General features: G+C 41.9%; 2 protein-coding genes across 2 annotated transcripts; both read left to right on the forward strand.

The window, feature by feature from the left end:
- The first annotated feature begins 4925 nt into the window (after positions 1-4925).
- On the forward strand, positions 4926-17813 carry TMEM175 (transmembrane protein 175). The gene is made up of 10 exons (XM_058044242.1): positions 4926-5032; positions 5362-5400; positions 6318-6415; positions 7503-7554; positions 8388-8423; positions 9827-9910; positions 10522-10686; positions 12445-12523; positions 14798-14939; positions 15467-17813. Exons 1-10 carry the CDS (start codon positions 5030-5032, stop codon positions 16128-16130), a joined length of 1362 nt encoding a protein of 453 aa, XP_057900225.1. The 5' UTR covers positions 4926-5029; the 3' UTR covers positions 16131-17813.
- A 1296-nt stretch (positions 17814-19109) lies between these two features.
- ATP5ME (ATP synthase membrane subunit e) lies at positions 19110-21438 on the forward strand. The gene is made up of 4 exons (XM_058043857.1): positions 19110-19221; positions 19373-19427; positions 19697-19795; positions 21301-21438. The coding sequence occupies exons 1-4, from the start codon at positions 19186-19188 to the stop codon at positions 21324-21326; spliced, it is 216 nt and encodes a 71-aa protein (XP_057899840.1). The 5' UTR covers positions 19110-19185; the 3' UTR covers positions 21327-21438.
- Positions 21439-22185: the final 747 nt, after the last annotated feature.

Genomic DNA, 22185 nt, shown 5'->3' on the forward strand with positions numbered 1-22185 from the left:
CACTAACAGGGAAAACCACCCCTCTGGAAAGTGATATGTGTAGAGGACTTAGTTGAAGGAAAAAGATCATCTTCACCTTTTTTGATTTTGTCTTGCCTTTTTTTTTTCCTTTAAATCCTAGAAACAAAAGTTTTCAGCACATAACACCAAAAACCACCAGTTTTCCAGAAAACAACGGTTGCTTAAGTGTTTGTAGAGAAGTGCAATATAGAGGAAGACTTTAAACTGTGTTGATAAATATCACAAATGCCCTGTGAAATCTACTAGCTATTTCATTGCCTTTCTTTAGTTTCAGAATTTATTATAATATAGTAGAAAATTATACTAGCTATACAGAGAGTTGTGTGCCTGGAAATATTTCAATTCTGTGTAACAAACACATGGCGAGCTCAAGTTACATCTTGACATAAAATACTTCATACAAAGCATGGGAAAACATTTGAATGAATGATTTCAGTCTCCTCCATCAGGAATTCGTGTTATGCTGCATTCTAAAATACTTGTGCTTTACATTGTTCCATGTGAAGAGGTGATGGAATGGCTCATCCTGAAGGATACCTCTATCCAAATGGATGACAAGAAGATGATCAGGACTATTTAGCAAGGATTCACTAAAGGAAAATCATGCTTGACCAACCTGATTGCCTCCTACAATGGGACAACTACCTGGACAGAAGAGAGCAGCGGATATTTCCTACCATGACTTCAGCAAGGATTTCAATAATCTCTGATGGACTCATCGGTAAGCTCAGGAAATGGAAGATGGATGGATGGATGGATGGATGGATGGATGGATGGATGGATGGATGGATGGATGGATGGATCTGCAATTTCAATCTTGAATGTAAAAGGGGAAAAATACATACAAAGAAAAGTAAATTTTTCTGAGTGCTGCATCAAGATTATAGAAATATAGCAAAAAAAAACCCCCTCTGGCATTCCAGCTGGTCCTGGGAGACCAGAGGGGCGGAGTGCATCTGGGCTTCATTTCTGATTGTAAACAACCAGGCACTGTGAGTCTGGTGATGCTCAGTGAGATCCCAGGTGCAGAGATAGCGAGGGTTACACCAGAAACCCGGCCACACTAGCGGTGCCAGATTCACGAACAGTGTGGTTCATGAATTCAGTGCTGGAAGTTTGGTCGAGCTCAAAAAGAACTTCCACAAACACAGATGAACCAATAGTGTGGTTCATAGAAACAATGGTGTTCTGGTTCCAGCCCAAATCAGCAGGAGGGGGCATGGCCAGGAATCATGTTATTTGGTACCACTTTATGTCACTGCCTGCAGTGGGGAAAAGGGACTTTCTCACTTCCAGAGGAAGGGCATCTGTTTTTGGAGGAACAAAAAGTATGGTGGTGTGGGGAATCTGTCACGCATTGTTCATTCTCCCAGTTCATGGTGAGCATTTTTGCATGCAAATTATTATCTTTTCTTTATACTTTTTTTTTTACTATTGTTGCTGTGAGTGTTCATTATCATACCTTATCTCATTGCTGTTTCCAGCGAATTAGTCTTGTCTCAATGCAATTTTCACCTTTTGTGCCTTCAATTCTCAACTCCATTCCCAGAGGGGTAAAAGGGAGGAGAAGCCAAGCAAACTGCATGTGGTTTGGAAGAGTCTGTAGGGGGAAACTGAGTTAGGAAGTACCATTTCTAGACCACAACAAACAGGTTGAGATTCCTGTTAGATTGCTGGGGATAAAGGCAGTAGACCTGGAAAATACAAGTGCACAGGCTACGTACAAGTGTTCCAGGTGCTCCTGGATGCATGCTCTGATACAGCGAGGCAGGTATCTCACTAAAGAGGTGTTCTTCTTGGGAAGAAGAGCCAGTTCATAGACTGGTCTGCATGGCAGAGGATTTCAAATGCCCATTTCCACTTTTGGGAGAACTGGGGGTGAGACTGTAGTCAAGTATCCTGTTGCTTTTGTCTTAAATGGTGGGGGAGGGCAAACACTTAATATATAAATCAAGGGACATTAGCAATTACAAAGAGAAAAACTGTGGGGTTTAAGCAAAATGGAACAGAACCAGTAGCATCACTCCGTCTTCCACTGCTGATTGCAGCGATAATGGTCATCCAGCAATAAAAGTCACCCAGCCTAGTGACATATCACTCCCATCAGGCACCTATCACACCCACATAATCCCTTCACTGAATATCTCCCATCATATCTCAGGGTTTTAGGTCTCATTCCTACATTATTTGTGCCATGGTTGCAGTCACACCTTCAACTCAGGGCCTCCATCACACCTGTACACAATCAATTTTTTGGGGTTTCCCTATAGGGCAATTCCTTATCCCTCTCCTGAACACCTTCCATTTCCATCCACCCAGATGTTATGTGTAGCTGATGGATTATTACACGTGATTTTACATAACTGCCTATTATTAAAGCAAAGCAGTCAATATTTAAAGAACCACAGGGTGAAACAGTCTACTAAAAATTTCCACAGCAATGAGTGACCATTTGAAAAGGGTGTCCCATCACTGATGCTCTCCATCCTTCTTCCAAGACACCTTGTAGTATTTCATCTGTATTATGATGGACAGTGATCAGAGCCTTTTATCCATTTTCATGAGTCTGTTTTAATGGTTGTTGTAAATCATCAGGTCATAACAACATGTGACAGGACATGGATAATTAAGGACACAATTCTAACAAAAATACAAGCATGAATTCAAGTGATTAATTTTATTTCTGGTAATATTATCTACAAATACATGATCACAAAGGGTTCACACAGAAATGCATTCTTTTCCAATATGTCCAAATATAGTATCAGAAGTTATCATGGATATCCATCGGGACTTTGAGCCATTGACCATGCAGAAGGTAGTGGTCAATGTCTCAGAGTCCTGATGGACATTAGAGACAAGTGGTGTCCTCTGGGGTCCATACTGGGACCAGTATTATCCAATATCTTCATCAGTGATACAGATGAAGGGATTGTGTGCACTCTCACCAAATTTTCAGATCATATCCAGGTGAGTGATGTGGTTGACACACCTGGAAGTCTTCCAGAGGGACCTGGGCACACTGGAGAATTGGGCCTATAGGAATCTTGTGAGGTTTAACAATCCCAAGTGCAGGGTTCTCCACCTGGATCTGGACAATTATGGTGAATGAGAGGCTGGACATGAGCCAGCCCTGGGCACTCCCAGCCCAGAGAGCCAAACGTGTCCTGGGCTGCATCCAGAGCAGCGTGGGCAGCAGGGGAGGGAGGGGATTCTGCCCCTCTGCTCTGCTCTGGGGAGAGCCCACCTGGAACCTGCATCCAGCTCTGGGCTCCCAGCACAGGGAGGACATGGAACTGCAGGAGTGAGTCCAGAGGAGGGCCACTAAGATGGTGAGAGAGATGGGGCACCTCTCCTATGGGGAAAGGTTGAGAAAATTGGGATAGTTCAGCCTGGAAAAGAGAAAGTGGGCTTCCAGCACCTAAAAAGAGAATACAAGGAAGATGGAGACTTTGGGCAAGACCATGTAGTGACAGGTCAAGAGCGAATGGCTCTAAGCCAAAGGAGGGGTAGGTTCAGGTTAGGTATTAGGAAGTAGTTCTTTACTATAAAGGTGGTAAGGCACTGGAACAGGTTGCCCAGAAGCTGTGGATGCCCCATGCCTGACCTGTTCAAGGCCAGGTTGGATGTGGCTTTGAACAATTGGTCTAGTGAAAGGTGTCCCTGCCCACTGCAGCGGGGTTGGAGCAGTCAATCTTTAATGTCCTTTCCAACCCAATCCATTGGGTGCAAATGCTTTGCACAAGACCATGCAGATGATGTCAGCTCTCCTCTCAATGACCACCTCTATAACCCCATTGCAGAGGGCCACAACACTTGGCAGGCATAATTTGCCCTTAATGAAGCCACACTGGCTGTCACTAACCATTTTCCATTTTCCTTATTTTCCATATGCCTTACTATAGTTTCCATGGGGATTTCACCAGGCACAGAGGTGAAACTGACTGGCTTGTAGTTCCACAGGTCCTTATTTCACAAGATCACAGAATCACAAAATGGCTAAGGTTGGAAGGAATCTCGGCAGGTCATTTTGATCCAACCTCCCAGTTTAAGCAGGATTATTCTAGACCCCATGGCACAAGATTGCATCCAGATGGTTCTTGAGTATTTTCACCGAAGGAGACCCAATAATCTCACTGTTCCTCTTTGTGATCAGCCACACAGTAAAGAAGCCCTTCCCATACTGAGGTGCAGCTTTTCTGCTTGCTGTATTGCTTGGCACCACTGCAGTAGAAGAGCCTATGTCCATCGTCTCGGCACCAACCCATTAGGTATTTATAGACATTCCTGAGGCTCCCTTCTCAGTTGCCTCTTCTCAAGGCTGAACAGGCCCACCTCCTTCAGCTCTTCCTGGTGAGAGAGATGTTCCAGTCCCCTCATCATCTTTGTTGCCCTCCACTGTACGGGCTCCGGGAGCTCCATGTCTCTCTTGTACCAAGAGGCTCAGACTGGGACACAGCACTCCAGATGTGCCTCACCAGGCCTGAGGAAAGGGACAGGATTACCTCCCTCAATTGCTGAAATTCCCATTTTAAAAAGGGAATTTGTTTGAGGAATATAAATTGCCTCTCTAAGAGCGATGCTTTCCTTTGCCTCTTCTGTTGATGTTTCCTGACCAGTCCTGTGTAGAACACACTGTCAGTGTCACTGGATTCAGGATGTTGTTATGGAAAACGGAGAGGTGAACTGGAACGCCTTTTAAAGGCGGGGTTGCTGCTTCAGCCGCTGTGCGCCCGGCAGCGGCTCGGCCACTCAGGGACATGTACCGCATCGCTTCCGAGAGCAGCCTTCCTCCGCCCCGCAGGGGCAGCGGCCGGCTCCCGCCCCTCTGAGGGGAGGGAAGCGCCGCCCCCGCCGCCGCCGCCGAGCGCACGGGGCCATGTCGGCTCCGCGGGCTGCGGCGCGGGAGCGCGGCCCGGGCCCGGGCCCGGAGCCGGGCGGCAGCACGCAGACATCGCACCGGCTGCTGGCCTACAGCGACGCGCTGCTGTCCATCATCGCCACCGTGATGGTGAGCGCCCGGCGGCGGGAGGCGGGGAGGGAGGCAGGGAGGGAGAAGCTTGGGGTAGCCGCGGCCGGTCCCGGCTTTCCGGGGGGCGCCCGTGCCTGCCCGGCCCGGCCGGCTCCGCGCCCGCCCCGCTGTCGCCGTGTGTCGGGGCCGTCCCGGAGAGGTGTGGGCTGTGCCGCCGCGGCGGGCCGGGCCGTGGCCAGGGAACGGCTGTGACTTCCAGAGCTGCTCCTGGTTACGCGATCCGCTGGCCCCTGAGGGTTGTGTGGTTTTAGGGAAGTGCTCAACAAGGAAAAGAACGTCATGTGCTAATAAACATTTTGTTATTTCAGATTTTGCCGGTGGCTCACACAAAAATACATCCTGACCAGGTATCACGTGCCGTTTGTTGTTTCTTGTGTCCTCGCAAGTAGATGTAACACCCTCGTTTAGCACGTAACATCCTCGCCATAGATTATAATTACTTTTCTATGAGACATGAATTGCCCATTTAGCCAAAACATCTTTCAAAAAGGATCTGGTCTTCTTGGTAATAAACCATCACTGAGAGAAGCTTACATAGCACAATCTGAATGCTAGTTTTAAAGTCAGGTTCATAATAAATGTAATTTGAATAAACAAAGGTGGAGAAAGAAGACTACCGGAAAGAAATTAATTCTGAGAATACCCAGGAATTTTAGGAAACAATAATTTGAGAAATTTACAGGTTTTTTCTTTTGTTGCTATTTATTTTTCTACTCTTAAATAGACATAAATCTTAGTTTAAGAAGTTCAGATAAGATTTGTATTGCAGCAAATATACTATATGAGTCTGTTTAAGCCACTGTGGTCGTATTTGGAAAATTTGCTGAGATTAAGCCCTCTCCTTACTGCTTTTTAACAATGGTCACATGAAACCTCTTCAATGCTTCTACTACAGAATTCAGTGCTGTGAAAGTAAAAGAGGCATATTGTGTCCAGTCCTCTGAAATGCATTATTATAATAACAGTGATGAGAGAATGCATAAATGAGTAACAAGGTGAATAGAGCATTGGGAAGCCCTTTTTTTTTACAGATTGATGAGATGTGTTGATTCATCAAATGCCATTATTTCAGCCTATTTACAAGTTCCTAATAAACTCTGTTCTCTGCAATGTACTAACGAGTTTGTTGAATGGGAACTGCATTTTTGGGAGGCATTTTTCAAAAATACATTATATTGTTGTACATCTCTTTTTCAGATGTTGGTAATAATTTTGTAACATAACATTTATATTTTGTTTCCTTGGGTGTCACTTTCTGTTTCAGAAATTAGGTGAAAGTGTTCAGCAACTTCTTCTAGCAAAAATTGCCGTTTACTTGATGACCTTTTTAATAGTCACAGTGGCATGGGCAGCTCATGTAAGGTAGGAACCTGATGTTTAAATCTAAAGTTAAAAGCTGGAAAGTGCAGGAGATAACCATGTCTCTGATGTATTTCTGTCTTGCTGCCAGACTTCTGAGTTGTCTTTTGTTGAATAATATTAGAAAACCATTGTAAAGAAATGTTACTCTTAGCAGTGAAAAGCTACTTTACACCACTGCCATAGTCATACAGAGTAAAACAAGCATTATGTATCTTTTAGAGTTACTTTTCTTCTTACCTTGAAGGCTAGATGGAATTAGACTTCTAATTCTGCTGAAAAGAACGTGAATTTGTAACTTGCATGCTCCACAACAAAGGAACTGATATAGTACAGCTGGCCTAAAACTCATCTCATCTGTGCTCAGCAGTAGTTGTTGCAAAGTCAGTTGTAATGTTGCAGATTCTGTACTTCACAGAGCTGTGGACACTCCCACCTGCCATGTCTTGGTGGTTAAAAAGAAATTGGCACGCAGGCATCGTGCTGGAGCTAGAGCAGTTTTTGTTTGGATTTTGAAATTTACAAATGTCGCTATGCAAGTAGATTGGCTGCATTCCAATAAAGGCGTGAAACCTGTAATTCAGTATTTGAAGCTGAATCCCCACATCCATTCCTTTACTCCAGTGCTTTTCTTTGCTTGTATAAGTAAATGCTGAGGTACAGTCTCAGGGTTTTGTGGAGGGTGATGGGTCCTGTTTATTCTAAGTGATAGTTTTGTGAATGAGGAGTTTCATTAACAAAATCTGGGGACATTTGCAAGGAAAGCTTTTTCTTTGTGCGCTGTCTCTTCAGGAGAAATTATTCTAAGCCTTAAAATTTTGAAAATACTCTGCCATTCAAATAGAAACCAGGTTCTTAATAATTGCTCCATGATTGAATTTCATTGTATCTCACTTTTAAGACTTTTCTAACAAATTACTCTCACATTTGAGCCTCATGAGTTTTGGTGGCACCTGGAATACTTGTATTAATTCTGTAGAGAAGGAAATTGGGTTCCCTCATACTACCATAAATGTACAATTTATATGTAGTGTTGTAGAATATATTTTGTGAGTTGGCTTGTTCATGATACTTTGCCTTGCCTTGACAGGTTGTTTCAGGTGATAGAACATATAGATGATGTCCTGGCTCTTCTAAATCTGGTGAGTGTTGTCATAGAAGCTGGATGGTTAACAAGCAGATACAGGTCACTTAAGTGTCTGTGAATATCCAAAAGTTTCTACATTAAATAGCATAACTTTGACATATTTCCAGGAAAATACAAAGATCTTTAGTTTCACTGTGACTGATTGATAAATAACTTGCTTTTAACTTGCAAATGTTTTACTGTAAACCAAAAGAAGCTCTGCAGCAGGTTAGTCTGAAGTTCATCTGGGGGAACTGAGTATTTTGCAATGTTGTTTCAAACTCTGTTCTCTGAAAGTATGCAGTTATTCTAATTTTGTTGATAAAAGCACTGTTGGAGCTCCATGAGATAAAACTAGAGGAAATTATTTTAGAAGAATAGCCTAAGGCATCTAATTCTTACCTAATGTAGCTTTCAAAGCAATGTGTTTCTTTATGCTTTTGTTTGCTGGGTTGGGTTTTTTGATTTTGCATTTTAGATGCGAAATAGTTACGATCAGCTATTAATGTTCTTGACAAATCAGAAACAACTGTTTAGAGAGTGTGGTAAATTTAGCATTTAGAAAGAAGTCTCTTAAAAACCATAGCAAAACTTTTACCTGGGGTATTGGTAACACAGGAAACTGTAGTGTTTTCTACAACAAGCTTGTACAATTTGCCTAGAGAACATGGAAGATGTGTACAAAAGCAGCCATTTGCTGTCAAAACTTAGCAACTTCAGAAATATGGGTACTTTTCATTATGCAGCACAAACATCTGATCTCCTTGTAAAATACAAAGCAAGCAATGCCCTCATTAAAGATGTGTCCAGAAAATACATACTGTTTCAAAATGCTTTTTTCTGTTTTAGGCTTGTATGATGATCATAACCTTCTTGCCATATACAGTAAGTAATTTTCTAAAATCTGAAATTTGTTTAATTACATTGTTTGTTTCTTCATTTATTTGGAAAGACTTTACCAAAGTATTCAGAAACATAGGAAAGTGTTGTTATAATATAAACCCTCAATCCATTGTCATCATTAACTGTTGCGTCTTTAAAATTCATGAAGCTATTTTATGACCTTCAAATACTTCATGTTCTAGACCTGGCAGAAAATGGGTATTCTAGCAACAAAACTTACAGTTATGGGAAGTCATAGTATCATAGAATAGTTCAGGCTGGGAGAGGCCATTGAAGGTCCTATAGTCCAACCCCTGCAAAGATCAGGAACATCTTCAACTAGATGAAGTTTCTCAAAGCCCCATCCAACCTCACCTTGTACATCTCCAGGGATTGGGCAACTGTGCCAATGTTTTACCACCCTCATGGTAAAAAATTTTCCATGATTTCTTTTAAAAAAGCAGCTGTATTGAAGAAGGTCCATGTTATCTGATAAGAATTTTGGTAAGATAAATAAAACTCTGTGTTTCAAACTTCTCCTTATATGGCAGGACATTTTCCTTTTGTAATTTAGACCAAGTTTGTGATATCACTTCTGATTTGCTCTGCAAGGTTGATTCTGGCAGCTGAGGGTTTATGTTTAAAATCTGCACAATTTTTGGTCATATGACCTTAAAAGAATATTTGCAAATGAATACTATATTAACAGAACAAAACAGTTGATTAAAATGCATCTTGACAGTTGTATGTGTAAGTAGGACAGGCACCTGTTTCTATGTGGGTATGTATGTCTTATCTGTAGTCTGCAAAAAATGAGGCTGTGGTCACTAAGACGATGTTTATCAGCAAGAGAACATACTTTTCATACATTTTGCCTTGAAGCAGGAATTTTTTTTAGAAAGCTGTCCATGTTACTTTAACACTACACCCTGCTTTTCTTCTTTTCCTTTTTTTAATTTTTTTTTCCTTTTTCATCCTCCTCTAAAGAAGCTGCAAAAATTAATACAACAGGGAGCCATGGAGGTAGACAAAATAAAGGATTCAAAAAGGTATCCTAATATCAAGAATTTTCACAGCTATGATGTCATGTCAACCAAAACCAGTTAAGCTTTATGCTCAAGTACAAGCCACTCTGGAGGCTCTTTATTATGGAGGCACAGTGCCAGAATGGCTAAGGTTTAGCACTGTCACTGTCAGAGCAGAACCATCTCTCCAGATGCCTTTGGTTGGGATGCCTGCATGTATTTGTGGCTAGAAATAGCATTTAATGGAATTATGATGAAATGCAAATTATTATGTAGATTTATGAATATTTTCAATATTGAATGAAGAGTGCTTCCGTTTCTCTACTGTTATTCTTGCATTGCTTCTTAACTAAATATATGATCTTGTTGATTTTTTTCCAGTTTTCCTTAATGGCCTCCTTTCCAGGGGTACCTTTTGGCATCTTCCTGTTCAGTGTTTGTGCTGTTGTCATTGGCCTTATACAGGTATTGGAGCTCTCCATTAGCATTTTCACTTTTACATAGACTTTCTTGTGTAGAACTGAAATTAAGCTTCTTAGTGAGTGGCATAAATTGCTAAATATGTTATTTGTATAGCATTCTTTTTCAAAGTTATGCCCATTATGATAATACAGTACCTGTATGTAAAACAGAAGTTCCCTGTCCCATTAAGCTGTTTTATGCAACTAAATCAGCTGATCTCAGTGTTCACAGAATTCCTTTCCCACTCTTTGCAAAAATGCCTTGAGGAAAGAACAGTTGAGTTTTCCATGCAGCAGTGGGTGACGGAACACAGGTTTTCAGTCTGAAGTCCAGCAGCATTCTTCCTCCTGTGCAGTGCTTTGTTGCTTTCAGTTCCTCATTACAGAGGTCTTCATTCCCCTTCATCAAGGATCAAAGGAGGAGACTAAAATCTTCACATAAATCTTTGAGTGTGTTGTCAAATCTCAGAGTTTCTAGGACCAACTTTCCATATGGGAGTGAAGAATAAGCTTGCAAGTGTTTCAGAATGTGTTGATTTATAGTTCTATGTCTTATGTTTGAAATCCTTCATATATTTATATGTAATAAGTTCAGTAATGCTCTTTTCCTTGCAGGCTGTGATAGTAGCATATGGATTCTATCACCCACACTTACTGAATCAACAGATACAGGAATCTGAAAATCAGAATTTCTATAAACGCCATATCTTAAAGATTATCCTGAGAGGACCAATTTTATGCTTTTTAGCAGCCATCTTTTCTTTTTTTTTTATTCCTTTGGTAAGTTCTCTCGGTTGACAGAAAACTTTGATGCAGCAGTTTGTATTAGCTGTCTTTAGGACTGTGTATGAAAACAGTGATGTCTGTGTTAATTAAGCACACTTTCTTCATTGCTAGTTCTGGTATAATAAAGCCTTGATCTTGGCTTTATTATGGAGCGATGCAAGGACCTGGGAGCCCCGTCCCTGTGGGAGGCAGAGAGCCCAAATGCCCAGGCAGCTCGCAGCCGTGGCTACCCTTGGCAAGCCCAGTGATTGTCAGCTCTTTAGCGATTATCAGCTCTCTTAGGGTCTCAGCTCTTTGCTTGCTTGCTGGGGTGCCCTTGGCTGAGGCTTGAGGCAGACGCGAGAGAGGAGAAGTCCTGGTGTTCCACAGCAATGGTTTATTGGGGAGTCTGTGAAGGGTCCAGTGACGGCTCTTCTTCTGTCTAATGGGCTAAAACAGCCCCTTTTTATAGCATAAAGGGGGATCCAAATATGTCCAATAGTGGGGGTTAGGGAAAAGTGGCCCATGGGGTTACAGAGATAAGCTTTGGGGCGCAGGGTCAGAGACAGGAACTTATTTTGCTGTCTCATCAAGACTCAGAATTTCCTACTGTTAAGCCTCAATCCTCCATGGAGCTTTCCCAACCTCTATGGAGTCTGCTACATTCTAGGGTGTTGTTTTTTGCATTGAATGTATTTAATCACATATATCAACCTGTAACGTGATCCATGAGTTTGTATAGTGTAGAAAGAATATTCTGCTAAATTATTACTTGCTGTGCCTACATTTTTGTTTTAGCAGATCTTCCAAACTCTATGTTAGTATCTTGTGCATCAGAAGTAGTTGAGGAAATTTATGTGAAATGAACACCACATTGCACAAACTGAAGAAAAGTGAATGCAATTGCTGCACTAACTTAGAGTGTAAGAGCAAACAGAGAAGGGAGACCAGTTAGGCCACCTGCCTGTCAAGGACTGCTTTTACATAGCCTTTTTCTCTTCCATCTTTAGTTGATGTCAGTGAGTTGCTCCTACTTATTAATACAACTTTAACTCTTTTCTGGAACCCCTACTCAGAACTGAAATCTAGTTTTTGAATGTACACTGAGCTTCCATTCCTCTTGTTCTTTAGGAAAAGATGGATTTTGAGAAAGATTCCACAGGAATTGGCAGTATTTAAATAATCCCTAAGTTTGTGAGAAATCAGGTTGCTCTTGATGAAAGGGTCAGTTATAAGTCTAAACATGAAAAGGCCTAGTTTTGTCTGAAAATATGTTTTCCTCTTCTTCCTCACTCCGTTCACTGTAGTTTGGTTTTTGTTTTTAATATTAGCAATGGTGAAATTACTCTCCAAGTTGCTCCTATGCTTAGACCTGTGCAAAACCTGTGAACCAATGTGTTTTTGTGACACAAATAGTAGAATCTTAAAGCATCATGAATTGGAAGAACCCATAAAGGATTATGTGGGATAATTCTTCAACTTCCAAAGTAGTTATTCCTGCACTTTTTGTCAGCAGAATTATTTCCCTCCCTGTTTTAGTTTGCTTCATTACTGGTACTAAATTAGGTAGGAAAAAGCAGTATTTGGTTCCAAATACATTATTCAGGAAGTGAATGAGCATTTCAGCTGAGCCTTTTTCTTTTTGAAAGTCAAGATTTCTTTTTCTCAGTGTTATTAGTGATAAGATTGAGAGTTATAGTTTCATACTAAATCTGGAAGGTAATTTATATTTTTGATAACTATATTTAAACTGTTCATTTTCTTCTCCGACAGTCTTATGTACTTCTTGGACTTGTAATCATTTTTCCGCATCTCAGTCGATTAATTACATGGTGTAAAAACAAAATTCTTGGTAAGTAACAAAATTCCTAGGCATATGTTCAGATTAGGTTGTCAACCTGGTATGCAGACAGCCTAGAATGAAGTAATTTCAGTTCTGCTTTCATTTTCAGTCTCGGAACATAGTGATTTTAGGGTTTATTGATGTGCTTCTAAACAGTGTCTCCCTTGCTCCCTAATTTCCCCTCATTCCCATGCAATGAGATTTGTGTAAGGCACAACACATTGTAAGATCATTTTTCCAGTGCAAAACCTTTCTTTTTTGTCCTGATAGTGCTAGTGCATACGGACACACTATGTATGAATGACAGTGACAGGCCATCTATCCCTTTTCCCTCCTCAAGAGGGAGCATGAAGATGTATTGGAAAAAAGGCTCCCAATATTACCAGTTAGATTGTGCCTGGGCCAGTCTGACCCTCGCTGCCGGGCCAAAGGCAGCAACTGCGGTGTATCACCCCAGAGATACCTTGGCTTGCTGGTGGTTGCAGCTGGGCACTGAACAAGTCCAGGCTTGTTAGGAACCCCGTTTACCTCAGGAGGAATAGCTTCAGGCAATGGTGAAGAGAAAAAGGAGATGGATTCTGCTGGAGGGTTTAATGTCCAGAGGTTTATTCCATGGTTACAGAGGTCTGAACGTGAGGAACTGCTCCAACAGAACTACTGGCCGCATGGTCTCATTCACCTTTTAAGCTCAGGGACAGGGGGAGGGGAGGTACAGGTGAGCCACCAACCAGGTGAGAGGGGCAGGGTCTCAGGGGAAGATGACACCCAGAAAGGCCAATGACCTCTGGGCATAGGGGCATCCTTTGAACTTGACCAACCACACGACGCCTTGCTGGAATGTTGAGCCTGATTGACAGGACTCACTCAGCATGGGGGCAAGGGGGAAGGGAGAGAGTATAGGCACACCTGGGAAAGTGACCTGGAAGGCCAAAATGGGACATTACAGCACACCACAACAGAGATGGAAGAACATAAGGAAGAAAGCTCTGTGCCTTTACCGCTTCCTTCCTCGCAATGCTGAATAGTCACACATTTTCAAACAGGCAAGAACTGCACCTGTAAATCAAACTTTCTCACAATAGTTAACTGTTCAGGGTATTACTAATTACTCATTAATCTAACTGCTGTAATCTAAAGATGTGCCTTCACACAAGTCTCAACCTAAACTCATGATTCCTTCCCTCATGTGCTTTCTGCCCTCCTTGTGTCAGGAGTAACAACTGCACAACCATAGCAACCTGAGCTACCCTTAAATCCTGCTGAGAAAGAGGTTGGCATTGCTAAAATAAAAGGAGCAGGGGATATCGTGCAACCTACTTAGCTGAAAGGTGCAGTGTCCCTCTGAGAGAGACCACAAAACCACTGAAGAGATAATGTCTTTGTTACTGACACTCCCAAGCTGGGGCAGAAGAATAACACCTTTGTACTTCTACTGTTGCTGTTCAGACTAGTACAAGTCTGTCTGCTTCCAGTGCAAGTGTGAGCATACTCTTCAGTCCCCATGTGGCAGCAATAACAGGCAGAAATGTTCTAAAAGGATGAACTCAGAGCCTAGAATAAACACATACAAATACTGTCCATGCTTATTGTGATGGGGCCAGTGTGGTTTGCAGTCAGGTCACATATCCACCTCACCCTATCAGATGGCTGAAATACTGCTTTACTGAATTTCTTGTGAATACACCTGCTTTGCATTCCTGTGGAGCCTTAAACTTCTATATATATGCCTGAAGCAGTGTATTTTCGCTAGCTAGGCACTTCTGAGTTCACTCTTTAGAGATGTGTTCAACATTTCCTATAAAAACTACACCTTTTGACAAAAGGCTTGAATTATTTTAAGTGTGTTCAATATCCTTGTTCAGCCCCCATGATTTTTTTCAAGACAGGTTTTTACTACCATGTAGTCTAAGTTCTCCAAGCTGTCATAGCAGCCCTAGAGCCCTAGAGCTATTAGGCCTTCCTGAAGTACAGCATCTGATTTGTTCAATTACAGCTTTGAGTCATTACTGATGGCTTGCCGTACAGTTTAAAGGAAAGAGCTTTTTTTTTTTTTTTTTTTTTTAGTTCCTGAAGCACTTGTCTTGAAAGAAACATAAATTTCAGGGAGAGGCACATATGCCAAAAAAAGTAGAGTGACTGACATCCTTTTGTCAGTAGAGTGACTGGCATTCTTTTGTCTAAAGAAAAGTTTAGGCAGATAGGGAAAAAAGGTGGTCACAGTAGGTTGTTGAACTACCTTATTTTATACTTGTTTTCATGATTAAGCCTCTGGATTGTTTCCAGGTCAGAGAGGTGAAGAGGAGGAACCTCATAGCTTAGAAACCTTCACTTTTTACCTCAGTGAGCCTCTGAGTAAGGAACGAGTAGAAGCATTCAGTGATGGAGTCTATGCCATTGTAGCAACCCTGCTCATTTTGGATATATGGTAAGGCTTTGTGCTGGTTCTTACACTTTGTTTTGTAAAATATATAAACTTCTGTTCGTGTGTAACATTTGAGGAAATAAAATTAATCAAACATTGTGTTTAACTTCCAAAATCTGCAGTGGTTACTTTAAAGTATGATTTTCTGGAAGGACTCAGAGCACAAACCAAAGATACTTTTAACATCCACATTCCAGTAATGATGATCAGTGTGCATAATGTTGGGATGTAGAGTCTTGAAGAACAAAGCTTCCTTTTTTTGCTTAGTTATGTTTTCAGATGAAAGCTTTTTGTGAATAAAAGCTGTTTAGTCTCTGTATAAACTTTATTAACCCAAAGGAATGCCAACCTGCATTCAGATTTCCTTATATATATATTATTTGAAACACTGTATCTAAATTACTAGCGAAGTACAGGGTGGATTCCTGTTGTTCACTACTTTCTCAAAGTAAAGCAGCATAATTCAGTCTTGCTCCAGGTGTGTTTTTATAACAGGAATATGCGAAGTAAATTAATTTTTCTCTCCACAGTGAAGACAATGTTCCTGACCCCAGAGAAGTTGAGGAGAAGTTCCATGGCAGTCTTCTTGAAGCTTTAAGTGAATATGGGCCAAACTACCTTGCTTACTTTGGCTCATTTGTTACAATTGGTCTCCTGTGGTTTGTCCATCACTCTCTTTTCCTTTATGTAACAAAAGCTACCCGGTTAATGGGACTGCTCAACATACTTTCATTGGCTTTCATTGGTGGGCTTCCACTAGCTTACCAGCTGACCAGTGAATTTGCAGAAAAGTCTCATAATGAAATAGAAGCCATTCAGGTCAGCTGTGTGATCACTTTCTTTGCCAGCATATTTCAGTTTGCAATATGGACTACAGCCCTTCTCAATGAAGAGGAAACTTTGCATGCCTTTGCTAGATACGGTGGCAAGGAGCATGCCTTCATGTTTGCCAAGCTGGCTCTTTACCCTTGTGTAAGCCTGGGGGCCTTCTTTCTAACTTGCTTGTTAAGTGAATTTAGCACTGCAATTTTCCATCTTATGCAGATTGTAATCCCGTTTGCTTTTCTTGCCTTGCGCATTTTTGTTAGAATTTCTTTAACTGCCATAAAGTTTGTGATGTCTCTCTCCAGACGGAAGGTTGTATTGTTAGAAGAGGAGGAGGCATGTTTGTCTCCAAACGAAACACTGTCCTAAATTTCTGCGCAATGCATGTGAAGTTAAGAGATCAGCTTCAGCTCCTCTGACTTGCATTATATTTGTGTGTGGATTATATTGATGTAAACCAAAGCCTGTATTGACCATAACTGGGGCATATTTATGTTTAAGCTGACCATGCTCAAGACCCTTTCTCCAAAATCTGCCATTGAAAATATTGGATAAAGAGGGGATGCAAAGAAAAGCATGTTCCCCTTCTTTTAGTATTGCCTTATAGAAAAAAATGCTGCTTGACATATAACTGCAGCAATGATCAATTAAGAAGTGCACAGATACCCAGGAAAATGGCAGCCAAACACAGAAGTTGGTTGAGTTTCTATGTAAGAGAATGTGAGGCATGGAAAACACAGAGGCATCTGGATTTCTGGATGGTACATCATAGGAGAACATGTGTGCATACAAGTTACTGATTTTTTTTTTAAATTTTTTTATTTTTTTCAATGTTAAATTTTTTAATGTTTTTTTTCAATGGTCTGTCCTGCGTAGTCACAAACAGGGGATAGCAGTTGGAAATCTAACTGTTTGAGTGCCTCTGTGTGAGTTTAGATGGAGGTTGCAATTGTGATAGCAGTCTTCCAAGCCATCTGAACACAACTTCTTTGGCCATATCTATTCTTTCTTTAAAAGTGTGTAACAAATGAGGAATCATCTGGCTTTGCATCCAAGTTTCAACTAGCTTTGATATTTTCTGAGGGAAAAGAGCTCTGTGATTAGATGTAAGTTTTTTTCTGTTCTGCAGAAGCTTCTTGTCTGAAGTGTTTTAATTTCTCAGGCTTTTTGTGTCTGTTTTTTGTCTGGCAATGGAACATTCTTCTGTTACTCAGAAGGCATGGTGTCATATTCAAGGAGAGTATGAGACTGCAATATGTGAGAGTTCCACATCAGATAAAGGAGTTAAGCTTTCTCCTGAGTTGTGGACAAGTAAGGGGTCCCACAGATTTCTGAGTCTCAGGAAGACAGCAGAAGAAACTAACCCCTAGAAGTTCCTGTCCATGATAATGTTGAATTTTTTTTTTTTACACTTACATGGAGCTGGATAAGTATTGTGCTTTTCAAATCATCTAAACTCTGGCTGCCTTAGAAGCCATTACATTTCTTTCTGGCAGAGTGATTAATTTGTATCTTGAATTATCTTAGTGCCTGACAACTTTAATGCCATAATTAAAGGCATTTGGGGAATTTTGTTATTCATCATGAAAAAAACAAAAGTGGCAAAATATGCCTGAAGAAATTACAGGTGAAAAACAAATATCTCGTTTCAGTTGAGATCAGTCTTGAAAGCACTTGTGCTTTTGTTTTGAAGCACCTTGATACCGAATATGTCATTGTGAATATTACATACTTCTCATGACGAGTATGTTCAGCTATTCAAGGGGATTTATACCTAGTTGTGGTTAAATTACTTCCATTGTGTTGTGTATTGCAGTTTTTCTGATACTTAATAAAAGCACTTTTGGTTCTGTATGGTTTTGTTTCTAATGTGAGCAGACACATAGTAGTGAATATGTGTATTTGTAATAAATTGCAATCAGTGAAGAAACAAAACTTCAAGCCATTTATTTCTTTTCTTCTCTGTAAGTGAACTTTAAGGCCAATGTCTGTAATTAAAATTACGTTAGGTGGGTTTTTCCCACAAGGTCACCAAGGTCCCTTCCAACCTCAGCAGTTGTGTGATTTTTTTTTACAAAATACCAAAATGTTTTTAATGTGATGTAAAGAAATGTTGATTCTACTTCTCCTGGTACCTGAAGAGAATGAAACCCAAAAACTAGCCAAGGAGTTTCATTTCAGTGTCTATAAGGATGCTTTGTATAAAGCCATGTATAAATATTACAAGGCACTGTACTCGCTCAATAATGTTTTTTTTGGGGGGGGGGGGGGGGCGTGTATGCATCATTTTGGTTGGTTTGGTTTTTCTGGGTTGGTTTGTTTCTGATTTTTTTGTTTACTCCACTTAGAAATAAGTAATTTGTTCTGCACTTCTGCAGAAAGAAGAGTTTTATTTTTGCTTGCAGTCAAAATCGCATTATTCAACCCAAATTTGGTAATATGTCAGAACTTAAACCTAAGGACAAACATGATATGAGACTTTATATAAAGAGAGGTCATTTAGCATCATTTCGGGTTCTTTAGAAACAAACTTCATCAATTTGAATTCTGTCATTTTCAAGTAGGAGATCATTCCTAAATATAACTGTAACTAGTTGTTCTTGATAGAATTGCTAATGACCACAGGGTTTTGTATCTATGAAAATTAAACTGAAATGCAGTAATTACAATCCCAGAACCACAGAATGGATGTCATTGGAAGGGGCCTCTGAGGACCATCTAGTCCAACCCTCCAGTTTGAAGCAGGATGGGCCAGATGGGTTGGTTGCAGAGGTCTTTGTCCAGTCGGACTGAGCATCTGCACAGAGACACCACAACCATTTAATGACAGAATCATTAAGGTTGTAAGAGACCTTAAGATCATCCAGTCCAGCTGTTCACCCAGCAGTGCCACTGACCCCTAGACCACTAAACCACATCACCTGCACCCGATCCTCATGCCTCTTGCACACCTCCAGGGATGGTGACTGCACCACCTCCCTGGCCAACCTACACCAATACCTGACTACCCTGACAATGAAAAAATATTTCTAGTATATGTTTTCAAAGTGCTCAACAGGTTTTAATGTACAATTACCCCAATGAGTTAAAAAAAAATTAAAATTGAAAAATAAAAGAGTGGTTATCTTTTGTTCCATTTAAAAGGAATTTCCTGCCGTTCAGTCTGTGTGCATTTGTCATTGAAAAACATGGATGAGATCCCCTCGATTCTTCTCACAGGCTGCATCACAGCAGCTCCCTCAGCCCCTGCTTGTGGCGGAGACGCTGCGGTCCCTCCGCCGCCGGAGCTCTTTGAGGGAGGGACCCGCCGACGCTCAGGAAGCAGAGGGCGGTGCCGCATTTGGCTTCCCGGTCACGGCTGTTCCCACCCTTCCTGCAGCCGCGCTCAGTTCCGGCCGCCGCCGCCGCCGCCGCCGCCGCCAGGATGGTCCCGCCGGTGCAGGTGTCCCCGCTCATCAAGGTGAGAGCGCTGGGAGGATCGCCCGGGCTGTGCCGGGGGCGCGGGGGCGCGGGGAGGGCCGCCTGGGCTGGCGGGCCGGGGCGCGGGGCTGCGGGGGCCGGCCGTGCTTGTGGGCTGAGCGAAGGGCGCGTCCTTGTCTCTGTTCCCGCAGTTCACCCGGTACTCGGCGCTGCTCGTGGGGATGATCTACGGCAAGAAGCGATACGGTGAGTGCGGCGTCCCGGGCGGCCGCTGCCCGCTTCCCCGTTCCCGCCCCGCAAGGGCACCTTCAAATGTCCCGGCCGCCATTTGCCTCCCTCGGCCCGGCCGCGGCCCTGCCGGGCGGCCCTGCTGGTGTGAAGGGAGAGATCCCTATGAAATGTGCTTTTCTGCCAGCAAAACTGGCTTCTGCTCCTTTTTGACCGAGCCCGCAAAAGCGGAGCTTTCCGCCGGGGGTTCGGGAAGTTGTGTTTTAAAGGGCTTGTGTTGATGGCAGACTACCTGAAGCCGATTGCTGAAGAAGAGAGGAGAGTAGAGGCGGAGGAGAAGAAGAAACGTGAAGAACTGGAGCGAATTGCAAAAGAGCTTGCAGAAGGTATTTCCTCGGTTTAGTGTATTCATCCCACACTGTGTTGCAGGCGCTATGCTGCAGGACTGGTGTGCCACCGCAGTGTTCTTAAGAGAAACTGGGGTCTGCAGCTAATCCCTGGAGGCGAGGATTAGGGCCGTGTGAGGAGTAAATAGTATTGCTGTCTCATTATGCCTGCATTTTGGAAAGCTTGTCAGAGCAAAACGTAACACTTTGGCTAAATGGCTGAATTTCCACCAAGAAAACAAACTGCTAAAAGATGCTCGTTGTTCTGTGAGGAAAACTGAATCTATATGTCAACTATACTGGCTTGTCTCTTCATCTGGATGTGCAAGCCCTTTGCTCCATGAAGTGTAGGAAGCTCACAAATATGACTAAATATAGGGTATAGGCAATGGTACGTAATTGCAACTTGAGACTTTTAAGTGGCATCACACATGTATTGCTAGAGATCAGCTTGGTCTTTTTGTATTTTGCAGTGTTAGAGCTGCTTTTGTTGTATCTCACATGCAGAGGGTGTGCTGGAGGGCGTCATTTGCAGCTAATACTGCTGCTTTTGTTCTCATTCCCTTCCACTGTAGTATTCCAGCTGCAGTATTCCTGCTGCAGCATTGTTTCCCTTGTCCTTAGGATTATTTCTTCTGTTCCTTGTGTGGGTCTAACAGAGGATTCCTTCCCCTCTCCCATACAGAGAAACGTACTCTCTAGCTTTGTTTCACCTAGGGTTTTTAGGTAGACTTAAAACTAAGAATTTTAAGAAAATTGATTAACAACTCAGACTGTTCTTGGTGCAGATACACGCTCTGTAACTCTTTCCATGCATAAGAACATTTGCATTGTTCTAAACAAAATTATTGTTGAACAAAACACTATAATTAACTACACATACAGAAATTAAAATATGTTTTGTCTATGACTTACTGGAGAGAAAGCTTTTTGCCTTCTTAAATACATCATCTCTATTGGTCATGGACTAAAAAAAAAACGGATCTTTAAGATGTTCTCTAGGTAGATTAAACTGTCTGTATTTTTGGAGGTGGAGGCTGTGCTGTAATGTTGCCAGGCCACTTAGTAAGGAAATTTTCATGATTATTGCTTTAGAATATTTAATCTGTTTAAAAGTGGCACGTGGTTGACAGGTCTGTTGTTCTCAACAATAGGTTTGATCTGTTTTTTTTCAGAAAAGCAGTTGTTAAACTCTATGTGCAGTGCAGTTGCTCAAGATTATTCCTTAAAATGGACATACCTGCAGTGGTAGCTTTTTCTGAGTTCATTTCACTTGTTAGTTCAGAAAACTGTCTTTCACCGCTGAGTAAACTTAAAAGTTTGCCATCACTCCAGAGCTGTTAATTACAATTCTGTTGAATAAACAGAAGTGGGAATCATAAATACTGGCCAGAAGGAAATTACATAAGGATAGGCTCTATGTTTGGGGTTTTTTTAATGCTTTGCATGTTTTTGTTCTGCGTGGCTAATAGCTTTAATCATCTTTGTGTTTTCTTCCCTTTTAGCAAGTCAAGATACCATCCTGAAGTAAACAACAGATTTCATCTGAATTTCGCTCATGGAAGTACATGGCTAGGCTCTGAGCTGTCCAATGGTTTTTGAATTCTGTGTGATACTCTATCAATAAAGTACTTACTACACTTCAGTTGGTATTTTTTGAGTGAATTGCCCAGAACAGCAGCAAATATAGGTACAGAATGTGACAGGAAGCAGCTGTCACAATGTAGGTATTGTTGCAACTGAAATATGCCATTGTATTCCCCCAGCAGTAGCCAGTTGCTCCCCCCGTTATCCACAGGTAATGATGGTGATCAGAAAATACATAAAATTTTATATATATGGGCAGGTGGAGGAGACTGGCAAGGCACTGACTGCCTGAATCTGTTACTTCAATGGTTTGACTGGGGAGTTTCATAGAGTCATAGAATGTCAAGGGTTGGAAGGAGCCTTCAGCATCATCTAGTCCCAACCTCACTGCCACGGGCAGAGACACCTCTCACTACATAAAGTTGCTCGAGACCTTATCCAACCTGGCTTTGAACAGTGCCAGCCGTGAGCACTCACAGCCCAGAAAGGCAAGCACCCACAGCTCCCTGGGCAACCTGTTCCAGTATCTTGCCACCCTCCCAGAAAAGAATTTCTTCCCAATATTTGATACAAATTTCCCTTCTTTCAGTTTGTACCCGTTACACCTTGTCCTTTCACTACAGTTGCTGATGAAGAGTCCCTCTCCAGCTTCCCTGCAGGACCCTTCAGATACTGCAGGATTGCCAGTAGGTTCCCACATAGCCTTCTCTTTTCCAGGCTGAATAGCCCCAGCTCTCTCAGCTTGTCTGGAGGAGGTGCTCCAGCCCTCTTATCAGTGTTGTGACCTCCTCTGCACTTGATCC

The sequence above is a fragment of the Melospiza georgiana genome, chromosome Z (assembly GCF_028018845.1).
Source record: "Melospiza georgiana isolate bMelGeo1 chromosome Z, bMelGeo1.pri, whole genome shotgun sequence".
Lineage (NCBI taxonomy): Eukaryota > Metazoa > Chordata > Aves > Passeriformes > Passerellidae > Melospiza > Melospiza georgiana.